At 43.0% G+C, this 20662-nt stretch overlaps 1 protein-coding gene across 19 annotated transcripts in view; it reads right to left on the bottom strand.

Moving 5' to 3' along the window:
* LOC123792676 (uncharacterized) overlaps positions 1-20662 on the bottom strand; it is a 205638-nt gene that overhangs the window by 60078 nt on the left and 124898 nt on the right. For 13 of the 19 annotated variants that reach the window (XM_087868337.1, XM_087868341.1, XM_087868342.1 and 10 more), the window contains 2 exons: positions 2919-3006; positions 2397-2482 (listed from right to left, as the gene is read on the bottom strand). In XM_087868337.1, the coding sequence (XP_087724463.1) occupies positions 2985-3006 (22 nt within the window). In that variant the 3' untranslated portion in view covers positions 2397-2482; positions 2919-2984. The remainder of the gene's footprint in view (positions 1-2396; positions 2483-2918; positions 3007-20662) is intronic. The other 6 variants (XM_087868348.1, XM_087868346.1, XM_087868347.1 and 3 more) reach the window with 1 other exon arrangement.

Raw genomic sequence — 20662 nt, 5'->3', positions numbered from 1 at the left:
GTGAATTTTTCCCTTCCATTTACATTCTGGAAAACAGGTGGAATAAACTGGCAAGCACCACCAACAGGCTTAGAAGTATTTTCTGAAAAGTCTTCTAGAGGAGATTTCTAGCTATCTTAAATTGGAAGACTCATCTTCAGGAAAAATGTGTGTTTCTGTTTCCACCCCACCCCCATTATTGGTCCCAACACCAACACAGAACAAGTTTGGGCATATATTATAAAATTTGAACTGGAAAAGAAATTGTGTAATTGTTCCCCCCAAAACTGTTCAAGGATGTGAAAATGGATCTGTTTCTGAGGCCTCTTGTAAAATGATTTCATTTGTCAGTATAGCCTTCTTTCTCCCACGCTAACGCTCTACGCGTAAACGTGGGACATCCAAGACGACGAAGCTTCACTAACAGTTCCTTTTGTGAATTTTCTTAAAGACATAGTCTGGATCATAGGCATCTCTACGACACATGATGAAAAGCAATATAATCCCCCTCCCTCGATATTGGGGAAAACATATGCCTCCATCCTCCACACGACCTAAAAAGAAACTTTTAAATTTGTGCTAGCAACATCAAAGATCCCGGCTCTCAAAAAAATTCTTTCCTTTGCTTCGACATATGAGCATGAGACTTTCTCAAGATCCTAGGAGGCTCTACTGATAACAAAAAAGGCAGAGCTGAATTTGGGGATTATTTAGAGACAAGAGCAGGCCCTCATGCACACAGCCTGAAAGGTGAAAGCAAGAGAACACAAAACCGACCAACGGCAAGGACCAATAGGGACTGAGATGCGACCCTTCACAGATACTCCATCGCCTGCCTCGTTCATTAGGACTGAGCTGTGGGTAGGATTCCTGGCAGCGTACTCGTGCAGTGAAGGTTCCCCAAACTGAGAATTTAGGTGCAGCTCTGTGGCTTGACTTTCAGATCCAAAGTGACAACAGTAGCAAGTGGAAATAACTAGGATCCAAACCGATCGCCTGCAAGTGGTCTTGGCTTTCTTTTAAATGCTCATTTCCTTTCTAAAATGAAAGATTTTAAAATGAACCCCGAGCCTCTTCTTTTCCTTTGATCTTTCTGACAAAGGCACAGGTCCAGAGGCATTTGAGGCTGGACACTCTGCGCGCTGTTAAAGGGTCGCTGGAGCACGTGTGATGGAAGAACTCTCATTGGAACGGAAAGAAACCGGCCCAGGCTTCCAAAGTGATGAGGGCTAACTATTATTATCGGGTTTATTAAAAAGAGCAAATGCAGTATTTGTTCACAATGAACGAAAGAAGATCTGTCCAAGGGTTATACTTAGTCATTCAATTAGAGCCCTCTTCATACATTTGCACCCTCGAACCCCAAAGAAAGGAGCGCGATGTTATGTTTTAATTGGGGGCATCTCTCTCTCTCTCTTTTTTTTCTTTTGATAAATATGGGACAGAGAGAAGCTATTCATTCCAAATGGGCTGTAGCGTTAGCTTCCAAACAATCCACGGTTTTAATTTCAGAAAATAAAAGAAAAATCAGGAGATGTCTAGATTGCAGGGGAAAAAAATAAGTCAAATCCTGACCTCATAGAAGAATGGTGTGTTTGGGAGAAGATATTTTCTCCAAAATATTAATTGACTACCTCCTTCAAGAAACTTCTCTGTGTTAAGGAGGAAAAGAAAGGTTCTTTTCAGAGGAAATTTTGACTTGCTTTATGAAGCAAGATTCTGTGGGGCTCTGTTAGATAGTAATACTCATAATTAAGTTGGAAAATGGAGACTGAATGCTCATGGACAATGGCAAAGCAGGGTAAGGTAATTTATCAAGCAAATATATCATTTATGCTATAAAATATTTTTAAGTGGCACAAAGTCCTTCAATACCACTAAAAGGAAACTACCTATATCACGATAGCTGAGCTCAAATCCTAGCCACTGGACAGGTATGGGGATAGCTGCATTAAACGCCATACTGTATTACCAATCTAGGACTAAAGTTAAAACGTCAATATTGTTATTATGCAATTTATACAAGCCCTATCTTCCAGGAATTCAGAGCAGACGGTAGGCTTTTTAGAGACAATCCTCTAATATTTACATTTTTAAATTCAATTACCCAAGATAGCCACAGAGTTTAAGGACAGTGCCTGATGGTTTCAAATGAGTTCTGGCTAAATCATTTTCAAAAGAAGTAAGCACTGTTAAGTAATAACTTAAAAAAATTTTTTTTCCTGAATTCCATAGAATCGAATGCCATAACTGCTCTACTCATTTGCTATGAATCTTATAAAGCTATTTGCTAGTTTAAAAAAATCAAGTTTAAAATTCAGTTATTCTTCAGAACTAAAGCATTCAGGCATGCCCTAAAAATTTGCAGTACTTGAAGAAATGGAAGTTTTGGGAAAGTTATAGGAAAACATTATTACCTGAGAAAAGTAACTTCTTAGGAATCCTGTTTTTTAAGCTTGTGGCCATCTTGCTAGGCCAATATCTTCAAACCATTAGCCCGCATCTGGAAAATAAAATTATTTTAAGTGGATCAAGACCCTTTGTTTTTTGGTTGGTTTCTTTTTGCCACCCAATTCTTGATGAAAGCTAAATTAGAATTAACGCCAGAATGAGGGTAAAAAGGGAACACCAAACGCTGAAATAAAAATAATTCTAGAAAATCACTGGGCAACATTATGTTTACTTCATTTCCCAAACTACACATGATATAAAGGTTTTGCAAATAAGTCACTTTCACATTTTTCCTGGAATTTCCCTGGCTATCGACAAACCCTGAGAACGATTTTACCAGAAAAATGACCAAATAGGAATGTGAGGTCTCAAAATACTCACAAATTCCAAAGTTTTATACCAAACCGCTCATTTGCTAAACATGATTAAGAGACAGGCTATTGATAATTAAGAATGGTTAAGGTATAATCAAGTTGGGCAATCATTACCTGGCTTGATGTAGCATCATTGAAACATCGTTTTAACTTTTTGATTCTGAAATGTTTCGGGAGTCATTATTTCTCTCTGCTGATGGGGCTGTTAAAAGAAGTAAAATATCTTATTGTGGAGAATTCATGAGTCTATCCCCTTCCACCACAGCAGGATTCTTGGCTCCCTTTCCAACGTTCTTTCATTGGCCATGTTTTAGACGCAGGGTTTGCTTTTCCTTCATTGTTCCTTTACTAATGGAAGGCAAACTCACGGTGCAGCTGCTTGCAAAACGGAAAATGTATCTGAGTTTTGCCTGGCTGTGGACTTGAACACCAAATCCATGGTGATGTCAGCAGAAAGACACCAACAGAAAGATTTCCTGCCCTCCACCCTCTTTTTTTAAAGATGTACGTCTTGTACCGAATCTCAGCAGACCTCCTTTGTCCTGAGGGGATAGAGCAATTCAACTGAACTTTTTAAAAAGGAAGGAAGGAAGGAAGGAAGGAAGGAAGGAAGGAAGGAAGGAAGGAAAAGAGAAAGAAAGAAAAAGAATGAAAGAAATGTAGGAAGAAAGGAAAGAAAAAAGAAAAGAAGGAGGCAGAAAGAGAAAGAAAAAGAGAAACAGAGAAAAAAAGAAGGAGGGAGGATGGACGAAAAGAAAAGAAAACCAAAAAGAACAACAACAACAAAAGACTCAACTACCCTTTGGCATTCATCATGAAGCAGGGGAGATAGCTAGTCTTTGGTCTCCCTATGGCTTTTCTGTTTTCCTGATGGCTTTTCTCTTACCCTCTGCAGCCCTTGCTTTTTGTAAGAAGATCCAATCACCTCAAGAAAAGAAGCACATCCAGCAACCGGTGCTCCAAGAGCCATTCACTTGTGCCATGTGCCACACCGGGCGCCATCCACCTGCAACACTGCCCCCGGGACACCAGACCCCAGTGCAGGAGTGCCTCTCAGGCGTGCAATGCACAGACTCCGGCACCAAAGCCAGCTAGCTTAGGTAAAATTAATTCTTCTCTGCCCAGGAAAAACTGACCAGAAGGGAGCGGGAGGGAGGAGACTGGCCAGGCAACGCCATCGTGTTCGTGCTCCTTTCGGCGGAAGGGAAAACTAGAATTGATATGGATAAGCTTCCTATCACCCCCACCATCCCCCCGCATTCAAAAAATTAATATTTTATGTAAAATGAAAAATGAAGGTGTGGCTAGGTCAATGGAAGAACAAAGACATGAAAATGGTATGACCGAGTAAGACAGAGTGGTCAGAAACAAAAGATGCCCTCAGATTATAAATGACAGAAAAAGCAGCCCACTCCTCCAACAGTCTGGAACCCACTCTGTGTGTGCCCTCAATAGAAGTGCAAGAGATCAACTATTTCAGAGTGAGGAATTGGAGGCAAATTTGCTTTCAACACACCCGAAGAAACAAAAGAGAAAGAGGCTGCCAGTAACAAGTTGTCTCGTGTGCAGCTGGCTAAGGAGACTACTTTCACTTTTGAAAGCAAGAAGTTTGCTTAGGATGACAATTTTTCTTCCTTTTTAAAATGCAAACAATGATGCCAGGCTACAACTCTCCTTTCTAGCTAGGTGGTTTAATAAAGCCAGGAGGGTTTCCTCAAAGAATCACAATTTTAAGAAGTAGAGAAGACCCTGGTTGTGATATGGAAACGTGAGATACAGATTTTTAAAGATCAGACGTCTGTCATTTCTTTAATATAAATGAACTATATGGTGTGCAAGGCTTCCTGTATGCTGGCCAACGTTAACACTTTCATTTTCAAAGCTATGTTTTACTCTTGAGAACGCAACCCGCAATTAGATTAGGAAGCTACGAATTAAGTGGGGGTACAGCGAGGCTTGGGAAAGAACTGACAATTAAATCACTTGGACCCTGTGAGAAAAGAGATAAGCCATATGCAAAGAGTCAGGATGTCCTCGGAACCCTGACCGTGTAACAATGGGATGCTTGTTCCGGGAAACGTACAAGAGAGCCCGGAGCCCCTGCAAGGTTGTCTACAACCATCAAACACAAGAAACCAGGTTCGGCTGCAACAGAAAGACCTTTGCATTACTGCAGGGTACAGATTTACTCAGAGGGAACATCTGAACAGCCTACCAAGCCTCCACATCTCAGCCCAGGAGAGGCCAGCTTTTCTCCGCTCAGGCGCTCCACGTCTACTGATTTCTACCTTTCCCTCTTCCGTCGGAACAACAAACCACCAAGGAGAACATGATTTTATATCGTCTTCGCCAAAGTGAAGTTTGAAAAGAAAAAAGTATCAATTTACATTATCTACTTCTTGCTCTCAACTTTTCCTAGGATCAATCTCTTTCTTCTCTCTCTCTCTCTCTCTCTCTCTCTCTCTCTCTCTCTCACACACACACACACACACACACACACACACACTGCTGCTTGGTCCAATCTGCTCCTTGCTTAACAACAACAGAATGACAAGCAACATCTGTTTGTAAAAGAGCCAAAATCAAACCTTCACGTTTTTTGGCCAGGTTTCTCTTTTCTTTTTTTCCCCTGACTCTCGAAGGGGAGGGGGCAGGAGGAGAAATATTAAGATTTACATTCGACATTGGCTCCAGTGAAGCAGCAACTCTACTCCCCCAGAGTTATTTCAAAGGAAAGCAATGTGAGGTCAAACCAGTGCAGTATTTCTGGTTGTCTCCCCTGAAGCAAGTCCGATCGCATAAAATCCGACAACATACCAGATCCCTAAAAGTCAGGATTTTTTTCCCTAATAGCTTTATATTCTAATTATATTATATTCTAATTAGAATTACAGGACCCTGTGTGTGTGTATGTGTGCATGTGTGTGCGTGTGTGTGTGTGTATGTGTGCGTATGTGTGTATGGGGGCAAGAGGTGAGAGATGCAAGAGGAGAAGAACGAGACAAAAACATGATGGGAGATATGTGGACAGGAAGGGAGCTCTGTGGCTTCTCCCCATTTTGCAACACACGGGCGTATAAACAGGCACATTCACACATATGCCACACACAGGAACGCACACTGCAAGCAGCGAGGCCGTGGCAGAAACCTGCACAGCTGTGGCCATCAGAAACAGTCTCTATCTTTCCCCCGCGGAGATGAGAATTTCTGGAAAGCTACCAACAGCCCACAAAGTCATAATGCAAAGGAGCAGAGCCACCTCAGGGAGGGAGGGGCCCCGGGTGGGAAGGAGCCAGGGAGGGAGAGAAGGGTTTGCTACCAACTGAAACAATTTCACCCTCTTCGAAGAGAAATCGAGGACTGTTAGAAGCCCGACTCGCGTTTCACTCCGGGTTTGGAAGAAACCCACACACAGTAAGGGAAAAATAAATTCAGACAAGTTGCTAAGGAGACTTGTGTAAACTCCAAGCGTAGACATATTTCTTGGCCTTTCCCCCTCTGCTCCATCTTGTATTCTGATCACGCCGCGCTGCGGCAACATTACACCAACCCCCTGCATTAATCTTGGCCTTGGCCGTGCAGACTGGCAGAGCACGCTGGCTGTATATATCATCATCTTTCCAACTTAACAAGTGGAAAGGGTGTGTATGTGCGTGCACGTGTGTGTGTGCACATGTGTGTGTGTGCCTAGGTGGAGGGAGAGAGTGGGGGAACTTAATTTGGAATTCTTTAAACATAGGTGTTGAGCAAAGAGGAATACTTAGCCTGCGTGTTTGGGGAGCCGTGAGGAAAGCAGCAGGTAAATAAGACACCTAGGACGGGAAGTTTCTCTTCACCTGTGCGTGATGTCCTTTCTCCGTGCCCTTAGCCTACCCCACCTCCCCTCTGGTTAAAATCCTGGATTCCCGGCGGAGGTAAGCAGAGCCTGAGTCATTACGGAGGCCGGTGCAGGGGCCCAGGCTCAGGTGGAACACAGTACATTCCATAAAGTGGAACCCTGTTCCTGGCTCCCCTGCTTAGGAGGGTGTCCCAGGGAGATCAGCTTTTGAAAACAAGCCGGAACGATTCCTAAAACCTCTAAACCAAACCTGTTTAGATTCTAAACCAGTCAGCATTTTGGAGGAGAGATTCCAGCCCAATGCCCATGCTCCGGAACACAGGCCTTCTCCCACAGTGACACATCTTTCATGGCAGCTGATATATGTCAACATTTGATTTAGGGGAAAATTAACATTTCCTTTCAGGACAGAGATGTTTGTACTGTAGAAGCCAATATTTTCCTTTCTCAGCCTCCTGTATTAGAATTTCTAAAATCTTCCCTAGGACATAGAGAGGGTCGACAATACTTAGCCTGAATCATTACTCAGGGTGCTGGGGCAAACCAAAGTCAGGTCTGAGTGTGCACGTGTGTGTGTGCTTCTGTGTTTTTGTGTGCATGTGTGTGTGTTTGTGTATGTGTGCATGTGTCCCTGTGTCACTGTCATGGGCAGATTAGTAAGACACACACCAAAATAGTTGGAGGACGAGCATCTGTTTGGTCCCTTCCCAAATTAGAGAAGTTCACAACAGAAAAGCTCCAGTGAGGGGCAACCAACCAAGCCCGCTGCTGTTTTAGCCACAATTCTCAGGGGTGGACGTGGGACAAGGGATTAGCAAGGGGATGGGAAAAGCATCTGCGTTCAGTGCACAGGACTGGGCGTGTCCCTCGGCGGGCTCCGAGAAGGCTATGCGGCTCCCATTTCTTCTCCTTGCCAACCTTTATTTGGTCTTCACACTTCAAAGCTACAGCAAGCTGTTCTGCCTCAGTTGAAATCAGGCAGCCAGGCAACTCTTAAACTAGCAAGATGGAGATTTCACTCCTGCCACTCTCAGAGAAAAACATAACCCAGCAACCAGCCCTGCTTGCCCACCCTTTCCAAACGACTCCATGAAACTGAAGCCTGGATTTTAGGGAAGAGGGGATCATTGGAGTTCTTCATGACCTTTTCCCTACCAGGCCTATCCTCTGACGTTTGTGGCACGAAGCCATCGTGACTCAATCAAAATGAAAAATGAACCTTGACGGAGGAGAGCCTGGTGGGCCTATCCCAGCAGGCAACTGGGCAATTACCCTGTGACCTGGTTGGCCTGGGGGCAGTAGAGTGACACCTGCCTTTTTTTTCATTTGTTCAGGAAGCCCAGGAAATCCTGCCTCGTCTCCTGCTGGTCTATTTGTCCTGCCTGCTGGGAATGGGAAGGTTATCTCACCCTAATATGAAGACATGTTTGCTGGGACGCTCCATGCTCTTCCATCATCAAAGAGAGGAAGAACTAATTTACAGGATCAATGCAACCAGTCGTCCTGCCATGGAGGACCCTTCTCCACCTTGATTGCCAAAAACACACTTTCCTTTATAAGGTGGCTCGCTGCTTTCTCAAAGTCCCCAAAGAACAGAAAACATATTAGATACCTTTCATTACAGCACCACCTGCCCTCCCTCCAGTCCTGCCAATCTTTTGTGGAAAAAGAAAAGATACCAGTAAACCAATGATCAACATGGCTAGGCTGGCTGTATCAGAGGCATAACGAGTACATTCAGATAACTTTCAGATAAAAAATATGGTTTTTCGCATCATGTTAGAAAATCTGTAATGAGTCTGTTCTCTGAGATTCAGGAAGAAAAACGGCTCTATTAACAGTGGCTGGCAAACTATAATGCCGCCCAGACCCATCTCAAAGTAAAAAGAGTTACAACTGCTATTTTTAACTTGAGTATAGGTACGTGTGTGTGTGTGTGTACCATCCAAATGTCTCATTTCTAGCCTTGAGCTCAAAAACCACATCTTTTTCACATTTTGTCAAGTGACCTTCCCTTACTCCACCCTGAAATTCAGTCCGATACCCCACACACAGGGTAAGGAACAGAATGTTTTGCTTCTCCATTTTTTATGAGCTAATGTTTCAGATTGCAAAATGCTTTACACATCATCCAGTCACTGTCTCCTCGGTCCAGCTGGTATTACTGCTCCACGTTGCAGCGGAGAGGAAAGTTAAGTGTCTTTCTAAAGCTCATGCTATGGCAGCATCACAATGAAGACCCCCTTCCCCTCCCCAAACTGGGGAGAGGGTCCTAGGTCCTGAAGGGACTTCGTGGTCCCCCTTTTCTCATTCTGCCTTACTTGTCACTGAGCCACTGTGTGCCCACCTATAATCCCGAGATGTAGGAAACCCCTGCCGTAAGTACTCTAGCAGCTGCCATCTTGGGTACCCCCAAAGAAGAAGCCACCAAATGCTCATATTGGAGATTGACATCAGAGGTCAATTAAGATTGAGAAAGGTCTCCAGCAGTATGTTCTAGTCAAGCCCAGCTAACTGTGCATCGCCATAACTCTGATCGTAACAGAGAGGTCACGGACTCCGGATTCTACAAAATGCTCCTCTCCGATCTAGACCTGGGCTAGAGTCCATCTGTCCATTACCTGGGGTCACTGGTACTGCTCACTTAATTTTTATTTGTTTTCACACATGGGACAGGACCAAAGAGAAGATAAATTCAAGATTTGAAGAAGACATCAAATTCTAAGTGTCCCGTGTAAAATGTTTACACATTTTCTATATATTCCCAAGGCAAGTGGTTACTAAAATATAATTGAAAAAGTATTAGTGTCCCTCAGGGGGCATTCGAGGTGGTGAAGATGCTGTTCTTGGGTAGGATTAATATCTACAATATAATCACATCTCTGTATTTTCATCTCCCATAAATAATTTATTTCTGACATTTAATATGGACCAGACATCACCTCATGGCTCACAAAAGCAAGATCATATTTCCCATTTTTTTGACGTGATGCTTTTGGGGTGGCAGACAAGGATGGGTGGGGTACGTGGAAAGCTGCATCTTGAATCCCATCTAAATGATCTGTAAACAGAAAAGGCTGGCAAAAGCCACAGAACAAGTCCAAAATCCCTTCTTGAAACATGTTAATTATGTCACGAAGAACGCAAGATGCCACTTATTCCATATTTTTATTTTTAAAGATTGAGCCCTTGATGCCAACCCTGACTGACTGTTAGGGGCTGTCTGGAGTACAGACTTAAAAGGATTCTGAAATCCTGTCTGATCTCAGTAGGAAAGAGTTTTATGAGCATTTAGTAACTTATCACTGCCAAGGGGGAAGGAGTTTGATGGGACATATACTAAATAGTGTCTGCCATTCCTGACTGACCCCAAACTCCTCTTGGAGCAACATTTCCTTGACTTCTTCATGACCATGGGGAGGGGCTGTTCAGGAGCCTCTGTGTGATCTATTCGGAGATTCCTGGAAAGTATCAGCGTTATTATTATATTATTTCTGGACATTCTAGCTCATCACAAAGGAGTCTGGGTTGATTTTTATCTTAGACATCTTATTCACACAATCTTTGGAAAACACTCTAAATTACTGGAGCAAAGTCAAAATTAAAAAAAAAAATAGCAAAAACAACTCCCATCCTCTTCTCCCAGTCACTGAGAGACACAAATCTGACAGCTAAGTCTCTGTTGAAGGCAAGAAAAATCAGGAAAAAGAGCAGTTTCTATGTAGCCCCGGATGCCAAACCCCTTCATCCTACTCTGATTCTCCTTGGAATCTCTATGTGAGACAACAGATTTTATAACAAAGACTTCTCCCCAGATGATTACCTGATCCACATTGGCATGACCGTTTCTCCCGGGAAGTTTGGAAGGTTCTTGGTCCCAGGTGAGGGCAAGCAGGGGCAAGGAGAAGACACTGTGATGAGATATGGATGCTTGCCATCCTAACTCATTGACTTAGGAGGTTAGAAAGCTCTGGCTGAACAGGACCTAAAGGGTACTCAGCAACAGACAAAGCTCACCAGAAATACCTGGACCCTGAAGAAGCCTTATCATCGTAAATAAGATCTGACTGTAATTCATAGGTTCGCTAATGGACTTCTGCCCCACAAGAAGGTAAAGCTTTCGTCTATGGTCTAAATAAATTAAAGTAAAAGTCCCTTTTCAGAAACGGAAGCCTAAGGGGACCACGTCAAAGACTTTCTCACTCTCATTGATCTAGCTTTCTCTGCTGAACTCCACATTATGGGCTATGAAATCCACCTTTCCAAGAGATAGGGTGGGAATCTCCCCAAGGGCAATTAGGTATTAATTCCAACCTGTGGAGAAGCCAACTTTATTTTCATATTTCCAAGATGAGGTGGAGGACACCTTCCTAGCCCCAGCCTAAAGAAACTCAGCATGATAGCTTGTGAAGATGGAGATCTTCCAACCTTTGAAGGGGGGTGGGGTCATCAATCCTTTCTTGACTGAGCAAAATAGATAGGGCTGACACATCCTTCTCCTTACAAGTCAGACCACTACCTAGCCCACCCCTCCATCACCACGGAGGCCTACAGCTGGGTCCTCCAATAACCCCCACTTGAATCCATTTGGCAAATGGACATGAAAGGTCAAGCCTACCAGATGTTCTGCAGTGACCTGTGCACACACAGTGAGGGATTAAGATCAAGTCACTGATGAGTTTTCCTTGTGGACCTGCAGCCCCCAGCAGAAGTGGTGACCACAGGAGTCAGAAGTCTCTACCTTTGAGGTAGGAATTTTCAAGAAGACTTGGAGGCTTGACCTCCAAAGGGAAGGCCTGGTTGGAGCTCAGAAATAAAGTACAATAAAAAATCTGTCTGGAATGGGTTTACACAGGATCCCCTGGGTAACAGAGAATGACAAGAAATTCCATCCGGGAGTTCAGCTGAGCATCATAACCTTGATTCCTCGGCACATCTGTAAGTCCTATTAGTGCTTACAGACCGACTTGCCTGTGAATTGATTGGGAAGTAGTTACGCTGAAGGGGCCATGAAGATGGGAGAGATAACATATCGCTTCCTCCACCCCCTGCCCAGAGCTTGCTGTGGAGGTCTCGGAGCAAGGAGCATGGGCTCTAGGGTACCCCTTGTCCTAAATGATCACCGCCACCCCCATACGGGAGTGTAAGTGTCTCCCCAGCCACCGCCTCCTTCGTGGCCATGAACTTGTGGGTACGGATGTTGGTATGCTGCCACTGAAACCCAGAGCTGGATTTTCTTCTTAGCATGTTCACAGCCTCCAGACCCATGGCAGACAAAGGCACCACCAAATCCACACTAAGCAAACATAAAAGCCCCGAGAAAGAGAAACACTCGCTCCCTCACTGCCTTTCTTAGAGCATATGGCCTACCGGCCTCACTAATGCTAATACAATGAAATTCCTATTTCAACATCTTAGCAGACAGCTCCAAAATGGCACTGGCTCCACCGTGCATTTTCTTTTTTTCTTTCTTTCTTTCTTCTTTCTTTCTTTCTTTCTTTCTTTCTTTCTTTCTTTCTTTCTTTCTTTTTTTTTTTTCCGGTTACATCTCGGCCTTTGCTAGAGTCCCACTTCCCTGCACACACATACCTCGCAAATGGGCTATGCCAGATGGGCTCTTAATCATAGTAATCAGCTGGGAAATTAAATGTTGGAAAATCCAGCCAGTCTCCTGAATTTTCCCACTTGAGATCAGGGCCTGAGCCATCGTGGTGTCCTATATGAGATCCAGGCTGCCTTTTAGAGAAGGGTCAATGTGATGGACCCAGTGTGGGCTTCACACTTTATGGGCATTCGTGTTTCTTTCTCAGAAGATGGCTGTAGCTCAATTCACTTTTGTTTCAGCCTGACAGTTGCTATTAATACCTCTTATTTACAGAACACACACCTCGAAGGAGCTCAAAACATTTACAGAAATTAACCAAGCCTTGTAACATCGCTGTCAAGTAGACGGGGACTAGATGTACTTTCTTCATTTCAGGAGGAGAAACTGAGCTACTAAGAGGGCAAATTTCTTTGCCATGCCGCATAGACAGGACCCCACGGCCTACTCACTTCCAGCTGTCTGCCAAAGCTGCCAAATGAGGTAGGTATTTATTTATACTGTTCTCATCAGCTTATTACTCTAGTATTTTTCACACATTCGTAGGCACACCCACACCCAAAAAGCATACGGTTAGATCCTGGTGTGCAAATATCACGTCTTTTTTTTTTTTTTTCTTCTCTGAACCTCTCCCTGAGTGTGTATTGCAGGTTTCCCCTAGTAAGTGATCAATAGGTCTGATTGATCTGGCTTTCTTCCTCTCTGCCCAGAAGACTTCTAGATTCTGTTCAAATGTCACTTCCCCAGGTGACCCTGCCTGAGGTTCCATCGGCAGCTGGGTTTCTGGTGATGCTGTTGTACCCCCCTCACCCAGCACCAAAGCCATTCTACTGGGATTATTAAAAGGCATAATAGTGAAAAGAAAGTAACTTTGTAGTCTTTGTGATAGACAGGCCTCCACTGGAATCCTAATTCTGCCCCTGTGAGACATCAGAGAAGGTAAAATGAGGATAACGATATCTACTCCAGAACCCGTTCTGGGACTATTTGTAGTTGGAGAGAATAGAAACAATTGGATACTAATCGATATGGCAATGCTTAAATGCAGGGTGGTCCATCAGTATTGAGAAATGCTCTTCTAGCCGTGATGAAGACTAGACGTGTACAAAGAAAGAACAAAGAAATACCTCCAAGACACATTAAGTGTGAGGAACAAGCTGCAGAGAATATGTATGATTCTATAAATACGAAAAGCTCCCAAATCATATCGCTGTTCTGTACAGCCTTGCCTAAAGGTAAGACAAGAGCACATACAAAGCAAGAGCTCAAGACACCGTGGCTACTCCTCTTGCTAAGTCTGGATTCCTTGCAAGTGGAGCTGGGTTCGAACCTGTGTATCTCTAGCTCCCAGCACAGCGTTGGCACTTGACAGGGGCGGAGCAAGTGAAGGAATACTACTCAGTGAATGATGCAATCAGGAGTTAGCTGTTGAGTCAGGAAATAAGAGCGTTAATGTGAATCACAGAGTCTTCTGTGCTGTTTGCAATGTTTTCTAATGTAGGGAGGCAACGCAGTCCTTTGGGAAGAAATTGTCACGAGGCCGAGATTCCAGATGAGTGTTCCTGAAAGAGTGGCCTCGGGACCACCAGCCGCCACATCACCCTGGAGACTTGTTAATTGTGCCGATTCCTGGGCCCTGCCCCTGATCTGAATCAGAGTATCTGGGACTGTGATTCAGGAAATCTGTGTTGGAACAATCTGGTTTTTATCTATAGATAAAAGAATTACTGCTTTAGATCTGTGCTACCTTCCTGTTCGACTTTGGGCAAATCACTAACATTTGCAGAGTTGAATTCCTTCTCTCCCATGCAAGGGTTGGATCTCAAACACTCCTTAAGCTGCTAAATTCTACACCTGTGACTAATCCAGTTCCGGGGTAGACCTCTCCAGAGGCCATATACAATGGACAATCCAAACCTGGTTTGAGCTGTTGGGTCTTTGCTCTATTTATTGGATATTTTTCAAATTCAGAAGCTTCTTGTTATTTGCTCTTACTCTTTATAATATTCTTTAATTACTAAAATCAAGAGTTAAGGACATTCTTTGAGTGTTGGTTCTTAGTGATTAAAATATACGGCTTTAATATCTTAACACATTTGTGTTATAATTACATTAACATAATATAATGACTATGAGAAAGAGAAAACACACACACACACACACGAAAGGGAAGATGGTATGAAGACCTTGGAACAGATACTAAAAACAGTGTTAGGAAAGATTATCGGAGAAAGCCAATAGAATGTCTCCCTCTGGCCTTGGGTATGGATGGAATAAGAAGAATGTGTCCAGTCATTTTCATGGAATTTAAAAGCCAAGAGCACAGATGGCTGAGTTGAAGAGGGACTCTCTAGCATGTTCAATGTGTAGCAGGCCAAAAAATGGCAAGTGATAGCATCCTCCAATAAATCCCAGAGGTTTCTAGGACAAAATCCAAAACGAAATTAACCCCTCCTTTAGTCTTCAGAGAAAGAAGTCCTTTTTAGAGTCACCAAGAAACAGCTCCAGGCCTTAATAAGAATACTCTCTTTCTACCTAAGGCAAGGTCTTTGAAGTCAGCGGATCTGTACTGAGTGTTCTCTACCCTGTTTATATATTTGGGTGACTTCCTTAGTCACTCAGAGCCCCCATTTCCTAATCTATACAATGGGAATCATGGGATCTATTTCCCAGGGTTATTGGGAGAAGGGAGTGAAATTAGGCATTTGAAAGTGCCCAGCCTGTGCCCCAGGCACCTTAAGCATTAGACCAATATTTAAAAGAAAACACTCTTCTTTCTGCAATTGTATTCTACATAATTGTCCTTTCAGCCTGTCTTGTCTTCCTCACGAGAGCCTGATAGAGTGGTGATTTAGGACTATTCAAAAGGGTCATGCTTCTTGAAATTCTCAAATCATTTTAATTTTAGTTTCTATGTTATTGCAGCTCTGCTCCATATTCCTTTTAGTAATTAAAACAAAATCACACACATGCGTGGTGAGTCCTTTTGTCAAAAACAAACAAACGAACAAAATAAAGTCTGAAGACTCTTTCAGAGGCACTTTGAAATATATCTTATAAAAGGAAAACCAATATTATCAATGGCAACACAGGGTCCACGATTTGAGGGTGATGAATTCTGGGGCCTGGGACGCTGCCTGGCACATAATAAGTACCAAGCAAATATGCACTAAACGAACCCAAGACCTAATGCTTCTAGCCAGAGTAAAAGTGGGAAGAGATTTTAAAAACATTTTTTTAAAATGTTGATAGCGTATAGTTAGTAGGATGGAGGGACTAAATGAAAGTTCATTGGAAGTCTTAGTTCACAATGAAACAAGACACTTGATAATAGGCTAACTCTCCAATAAGCTAGATTACTGGTGTTATTTAGACATTTCTTATATTTTTACTAAACTCACATTCTGTCATTTCAACAGTATCAAGCTCTTTCTTGAAAAAAACGTCTAAGGGAGAAAGTTAAAATTCCTGAATATAAAGCCATCATCTTTGGGATTCTTTGGACCTAGACTCAGGGGACTGAAGAAGAAAGTCTCTTATCATCCCCTCCCTTCCCTTACTCTCTCTTACCCTCACTCCTGCTCACTCATATTCATTGTTTTCCAGTAGGAGTCAGACACTTGTGTCTTGGCCTACACCTTTCTGGAAGCAAGTCTCACACTTTTCTTCTTCATTGCCATGTGCGCAGCCCTGGCTTAGCGTTGAGCACACAGTAGTACAGAAGAAATACGTGTAATATAAGTTATATACCACATGAAAGCATCAGGGAGGTTTCATATTGGGAGAGAACGTGATTGTTCTACCTCTCCAAGGTACCTTAGCCGCTTCTAACTTACCTCACTACTTAGAGGGTAGACATCTCATATATTTCAGGTATGTATTCATTCACTACCCCATGAGCTGGGAGAGCCTCAAGATCAGGGTAATGTCTTCCTCCTCTATATCCTCTCACAAACAGCCACTTCCGGGCTCCACCCACAGTGACTGGTGATTCACCCAAAATGGCTGCCTGACTCAGAACCAACAGGATCCGTACAACCCACTCTGGACCTTCCAAGGGAGTAGGGACCATGTCTCACTCACGCTGGCATATACTCGAGTGCCTGACACATCAAATATGCACAATAAATATTGACTGAGGAAGGCAGGAAGGCAGTATGAGTGAAAGATACTAAAAAAGAAAAAAAAAATCCGAATGTTTTAGTGAAGCCAAACATGCGGCAAAATAAACGAATGTGCTTTTCTATTCATTCTATCTTGCATTCATTCAACAAATATTTATTGAGGGCCTAGTTTGTGCCAGCCGTTGTATGGCACCAGTGCCCTGCAGATGAATCATACAGAAGAGGGAAAACAGGCGTGCATGGCATGTCTACTCTAGTGGGGAAGACAGATGGTTCAGAAATAATTACATGTGTCCTGGGATTGGCAATCGGCAAGGAGAGGGTATATTCCCTCTTGAAGGGTGCAGAGGAGGCACAAAGGAAACAGTGGATAATCAGGGAGTGACAAGGAAAGGAAAGAGAAGACAAAAAAATATTCAACACAATTTGTCTGCCCCTGCAAGCAAGGAACTTCTTGTAAAGAGAAGTGTAGTCAGGACATTAGTCACCCTTTAAATTGATGGTTTAGTGTGATGGCAAAAGCTGGTAGAGCCAATAGACATCTTTTATGCACAGTAATATTGACACATATCCAGCCAAGAAACCCCAACACTCCCATTTGACTGACTCATTGGACAAACTCAAATGCCTGAGCTCAAGTGTGGGCTGACCTCCTTGACCTTGACACTAACCCATGAGCTGTTTCAGTATGTTTTAACAAATACTGGGAAGTGGAAAGCTTTTGTTTCTCTTGGTTTTCACAGAGATATCTATTGACTTGCACCTGACCTTCAATATATAATTTTGTACCAGGGATTCAACCTCAGTTGGGAAAAGTGGCAGTGATAGAGGATGAGGAAGAAAGGCATTTGAGAAATTATCCAGATAAAAGCATAGACACTTAAACACTAAATGAAGCTACTTGAAAAAGAGACCCAGTAATGAGTTATAATATTGACTTAGAATAAATTCAAGCTCAAGTGCAATTACTTTGAATGTCAAGATGGGTAAGAGGAAAACCAATGTGCTGTGGTATTTGGACCCACATACAACTCTTGGATCTGGCACTTAGAGAGACATTTGTCCTGTGACCTTCCTGGTCTGCTTAATATCAGGTGTGCAGCCATAGACCCCAATCTTCACATCTGTGAAATGGAACCTCTGCTGGTTTTGAGTAGGAAAAATAGAAGAGGACCTGGGCGTACATGTGTGGATATACAAATAGATTGTCTCTCCGTGTGTTGGTCTGTACTGAAAAGGCATGCAAGGAGGAAAATGCATCTTCAAATAGAATACTTCTTATCATCAAGCATGCCCTTTTGTTCTGTTTCTCAGGATTTTCTCTCTGTCTTGAGGAGGTCCATGTAGAAACGCAGGGGCTGACAGCCAAGGGTTTCAAACCCAGTCTCATCACTTAGGTGGCCGCTCTGGATAAGTTACTTAACTTGCTCATACTCAATTTTTCCCACCTAAAACATGTAGAGTTGGAGAGTAAGTAAAATTACTTGGCACCTGTAGATGCCCAGTACATGCTGATTACTTTTTCTCGTTCCCAAATAGAAATACAAGGTAGGAACGAATCCCCTGTGTTTGCTTATATGTTCTTGTAATACAGGGATGATTGAAGAGCTGCATATGTGGTGATGCGGGAAATACACCTGAGATACAGTTCTGAGTAATCAAAGGTAAGAACAGGGCTTTGAGTTGCAATAAGGAAAGCAGAAAGACTGTGCTCTTGGGAGATAATTTGTTTGTTTCATTCTCTTTGCTCCCAGGACCTCCCCTCCCTCACGATCACTTGCTCCTGGATGCCGATGCTCCAGGTTCAATTATTCTCATGAAGAAGCTGGCTGCCGCAGGCAACTCTCCTGGCCACACAGCTATCTTTCCCCTAACTTCTCAGATGATTCTTTCCACTGGGAGGAAAGGCTCTAGAGACTTCATGCAGAACATGCTGGCCCTTATTTGGTCTCAGCCCTAAGTCAGGCAAGCCAATGCCACTGTGATTTTTGCTTAGTATTTCTTTTATGAACGGTGAGGTTGAGAGAAAGAGGGAAGGGTGCACACCCACAAGGTTCTTGCGGGCTCCTAAAATACTGTTCTATCTGAATGGGTGTAATTGCAAAACTCAACAGCTAAGGAACTACGCAGCAACTCACACACACTTATAAAGGCTCACTCAAAAGCCTTATACCCATATTCTCGAAAATTCCTTTTTGTTGTAGAAAACAGATGTAGAAGATACTTTCTTCTAGTGACCTGTCAGTCAGCTGAGCTTCAGAAATATTATGTTCATAAAAGCATTACATGAGGGATGATTGCATTTTCCTTATTGGTACAATATGATATAAATAATATGGCATTTGCATTATAATGAAAATATAATACACATCCATCCATCCACCAAATATTTATTAAGTACCTTCTGCGGATTAGGCAATGAGCTAGACCAATAGAAATGCACATACAGAAGGAATTTTCACATTCCCTTGAATAGTATCTACCAATATAGTCAGGATAAAGATCTCATGGGTATAGAGTGAAATCTGCTGGCATGTTTTCCTCAGACATCACATTTAGCCTTCATGATATTTTCATAAACATAGCTTTTTCACTCACGGTGTGTTCGCTCTTTAGAATTTCTTTGGACAATCTCAAAAAAAATCCACTTAGGATGATTTTACACTCACTACGGAAAGACTGATTCTAAAACAAGAGACTGAGATCGGATACTGTTGGCCTCAAATTCCAAGTAGAAAGGCAGTGCACAATACCAGGATGATAAATGTCCTCACGTGAAGCCACTCTCATCCATAGTTTTCAAAGTAAGTCATGTTTGTGGTGGTCTTTAAAGAAAAAGAATGGAGAATAGGAATGGACAAGAGAATGCCTAGTAAAATAATTCATGTTTCCCACATGCTTCAGAGATAGGAGATCCACGTGACCCTTACCACTACTAGCCACTGGTTATTGAACAGTAAACATGCCACGTACATCACTAGATAGATAGATAGATAGATAGATAGATAGATAGATAAATAGAAAATAGATATTTTCTATTTAATTCCCACAGCAGCATGAGGTAGGCGATATTTTATCCATCGTCTAAATATAGATGTGAAGCCCAGAGAAGTGACATGGCTCAGGTCACATAATCAGAAAATATAGAGCAGGGGTCTAAGCCAGAATCAAGGGTCTGACTCCAAAGCTTATCCTATGTTGTTAACCTCTGCTCAAGTCCAATCTAAAATGCAGAGTGGGAAATCTAATTGAAAGAGACCAAATGATGCTTAAGAATCTCCTTCAACTACCGTAGTGACTCTTACAACTTGTTGGATGGATCTCCGATTTCTCTGGAACAATTTTATGAGAGCTGTAGATGCTTTCCCTAGAAAGGGGGATATATATGGTCACGGTTTTCGTGTGTATATGCAGTTCTGGGGGATTTCCAGACTCCTCAAAACTAAGGCTAAAAGTCTGTGCCCTGAAAGTCGCAGGACATGACACGGATGGAGTGGGTAGAAATATCTCCTTGGCCAAACCAACCAGGTTGTGTAAATTCTATAGTCTAAGCAATTCTTTGCAAACACAAAATTCACTCCCCAACAGAGGCTAATTACGATAGACAGAGACCCCAAATTATAAAGATACAAAGAACACAGGTTGCAACCTGATTCTTGCTGTACCTGTGAGCAGGAATGAGTCAGCAGCAGCATCTAGGGGAACTGGGAAGAATGCTGCTAGAATGAATGTCAACCCTGCAGCTGGGCTGGACCCCTTGGTCACGACCTTGAGGCTCAAGGAATTGGCTCAGACAGTTCTGAACTGAGTAGCCATCTCACAGACAGCCCCCAGCCCGGCAGGATGCCTCCCTCTAACTCTGCCATCATGACACTGCCATCTGCAACAACTGAGCTGAGATTTCTCAAGACCAAATTTATCACGCCCGAGATTCCATTCTTACATAAGAATCACCTGTCGCTCGTGCATAAGTTTCAGCGCCAACTGAGCCAAGGGTAATCAAGATTTAAAAGGAAGGGGCTGAATAAATATCAACCAGATTTCCTCTCTGTGGGGCCGAGTTTTGAAAAATCTTTGTGCCCTCATGCACCCCTCATAAGAGACTGTCATTTTTCTACTTTGAGTCCGCATCACTGCTGTCGGGGGAAGGATGCTCTAAGAGTCACAGGCAATCTGTCTTCTTGGAGGTTCTCTTCAAGCTATGACCTCGGTTTGCTCCAGCTTCTGTCTATCCTCATGAGTTTCAGCTTGCTCTCGTCATCGGCTAAATTAACCATAAAGCAAAGGCTTGACT

This window comes from Ursus americanus, chromosome 16 (assembly GCF_024610735.1).
Source record: "Ursus americanus isolate L20-20 chromosome 16, mUrsAme1.1.p, whole genome shotgun sequence".
NCBI lineage: Eukaryota > Metazoa > Chordata > Mammalia > Carnivora > Ursidae > Ursus > Ursus americanus.
Note: the sequence above shows the minus strand (reverse complement) of the source record. Positions and strands in the feature narration are given on the sequence as shown.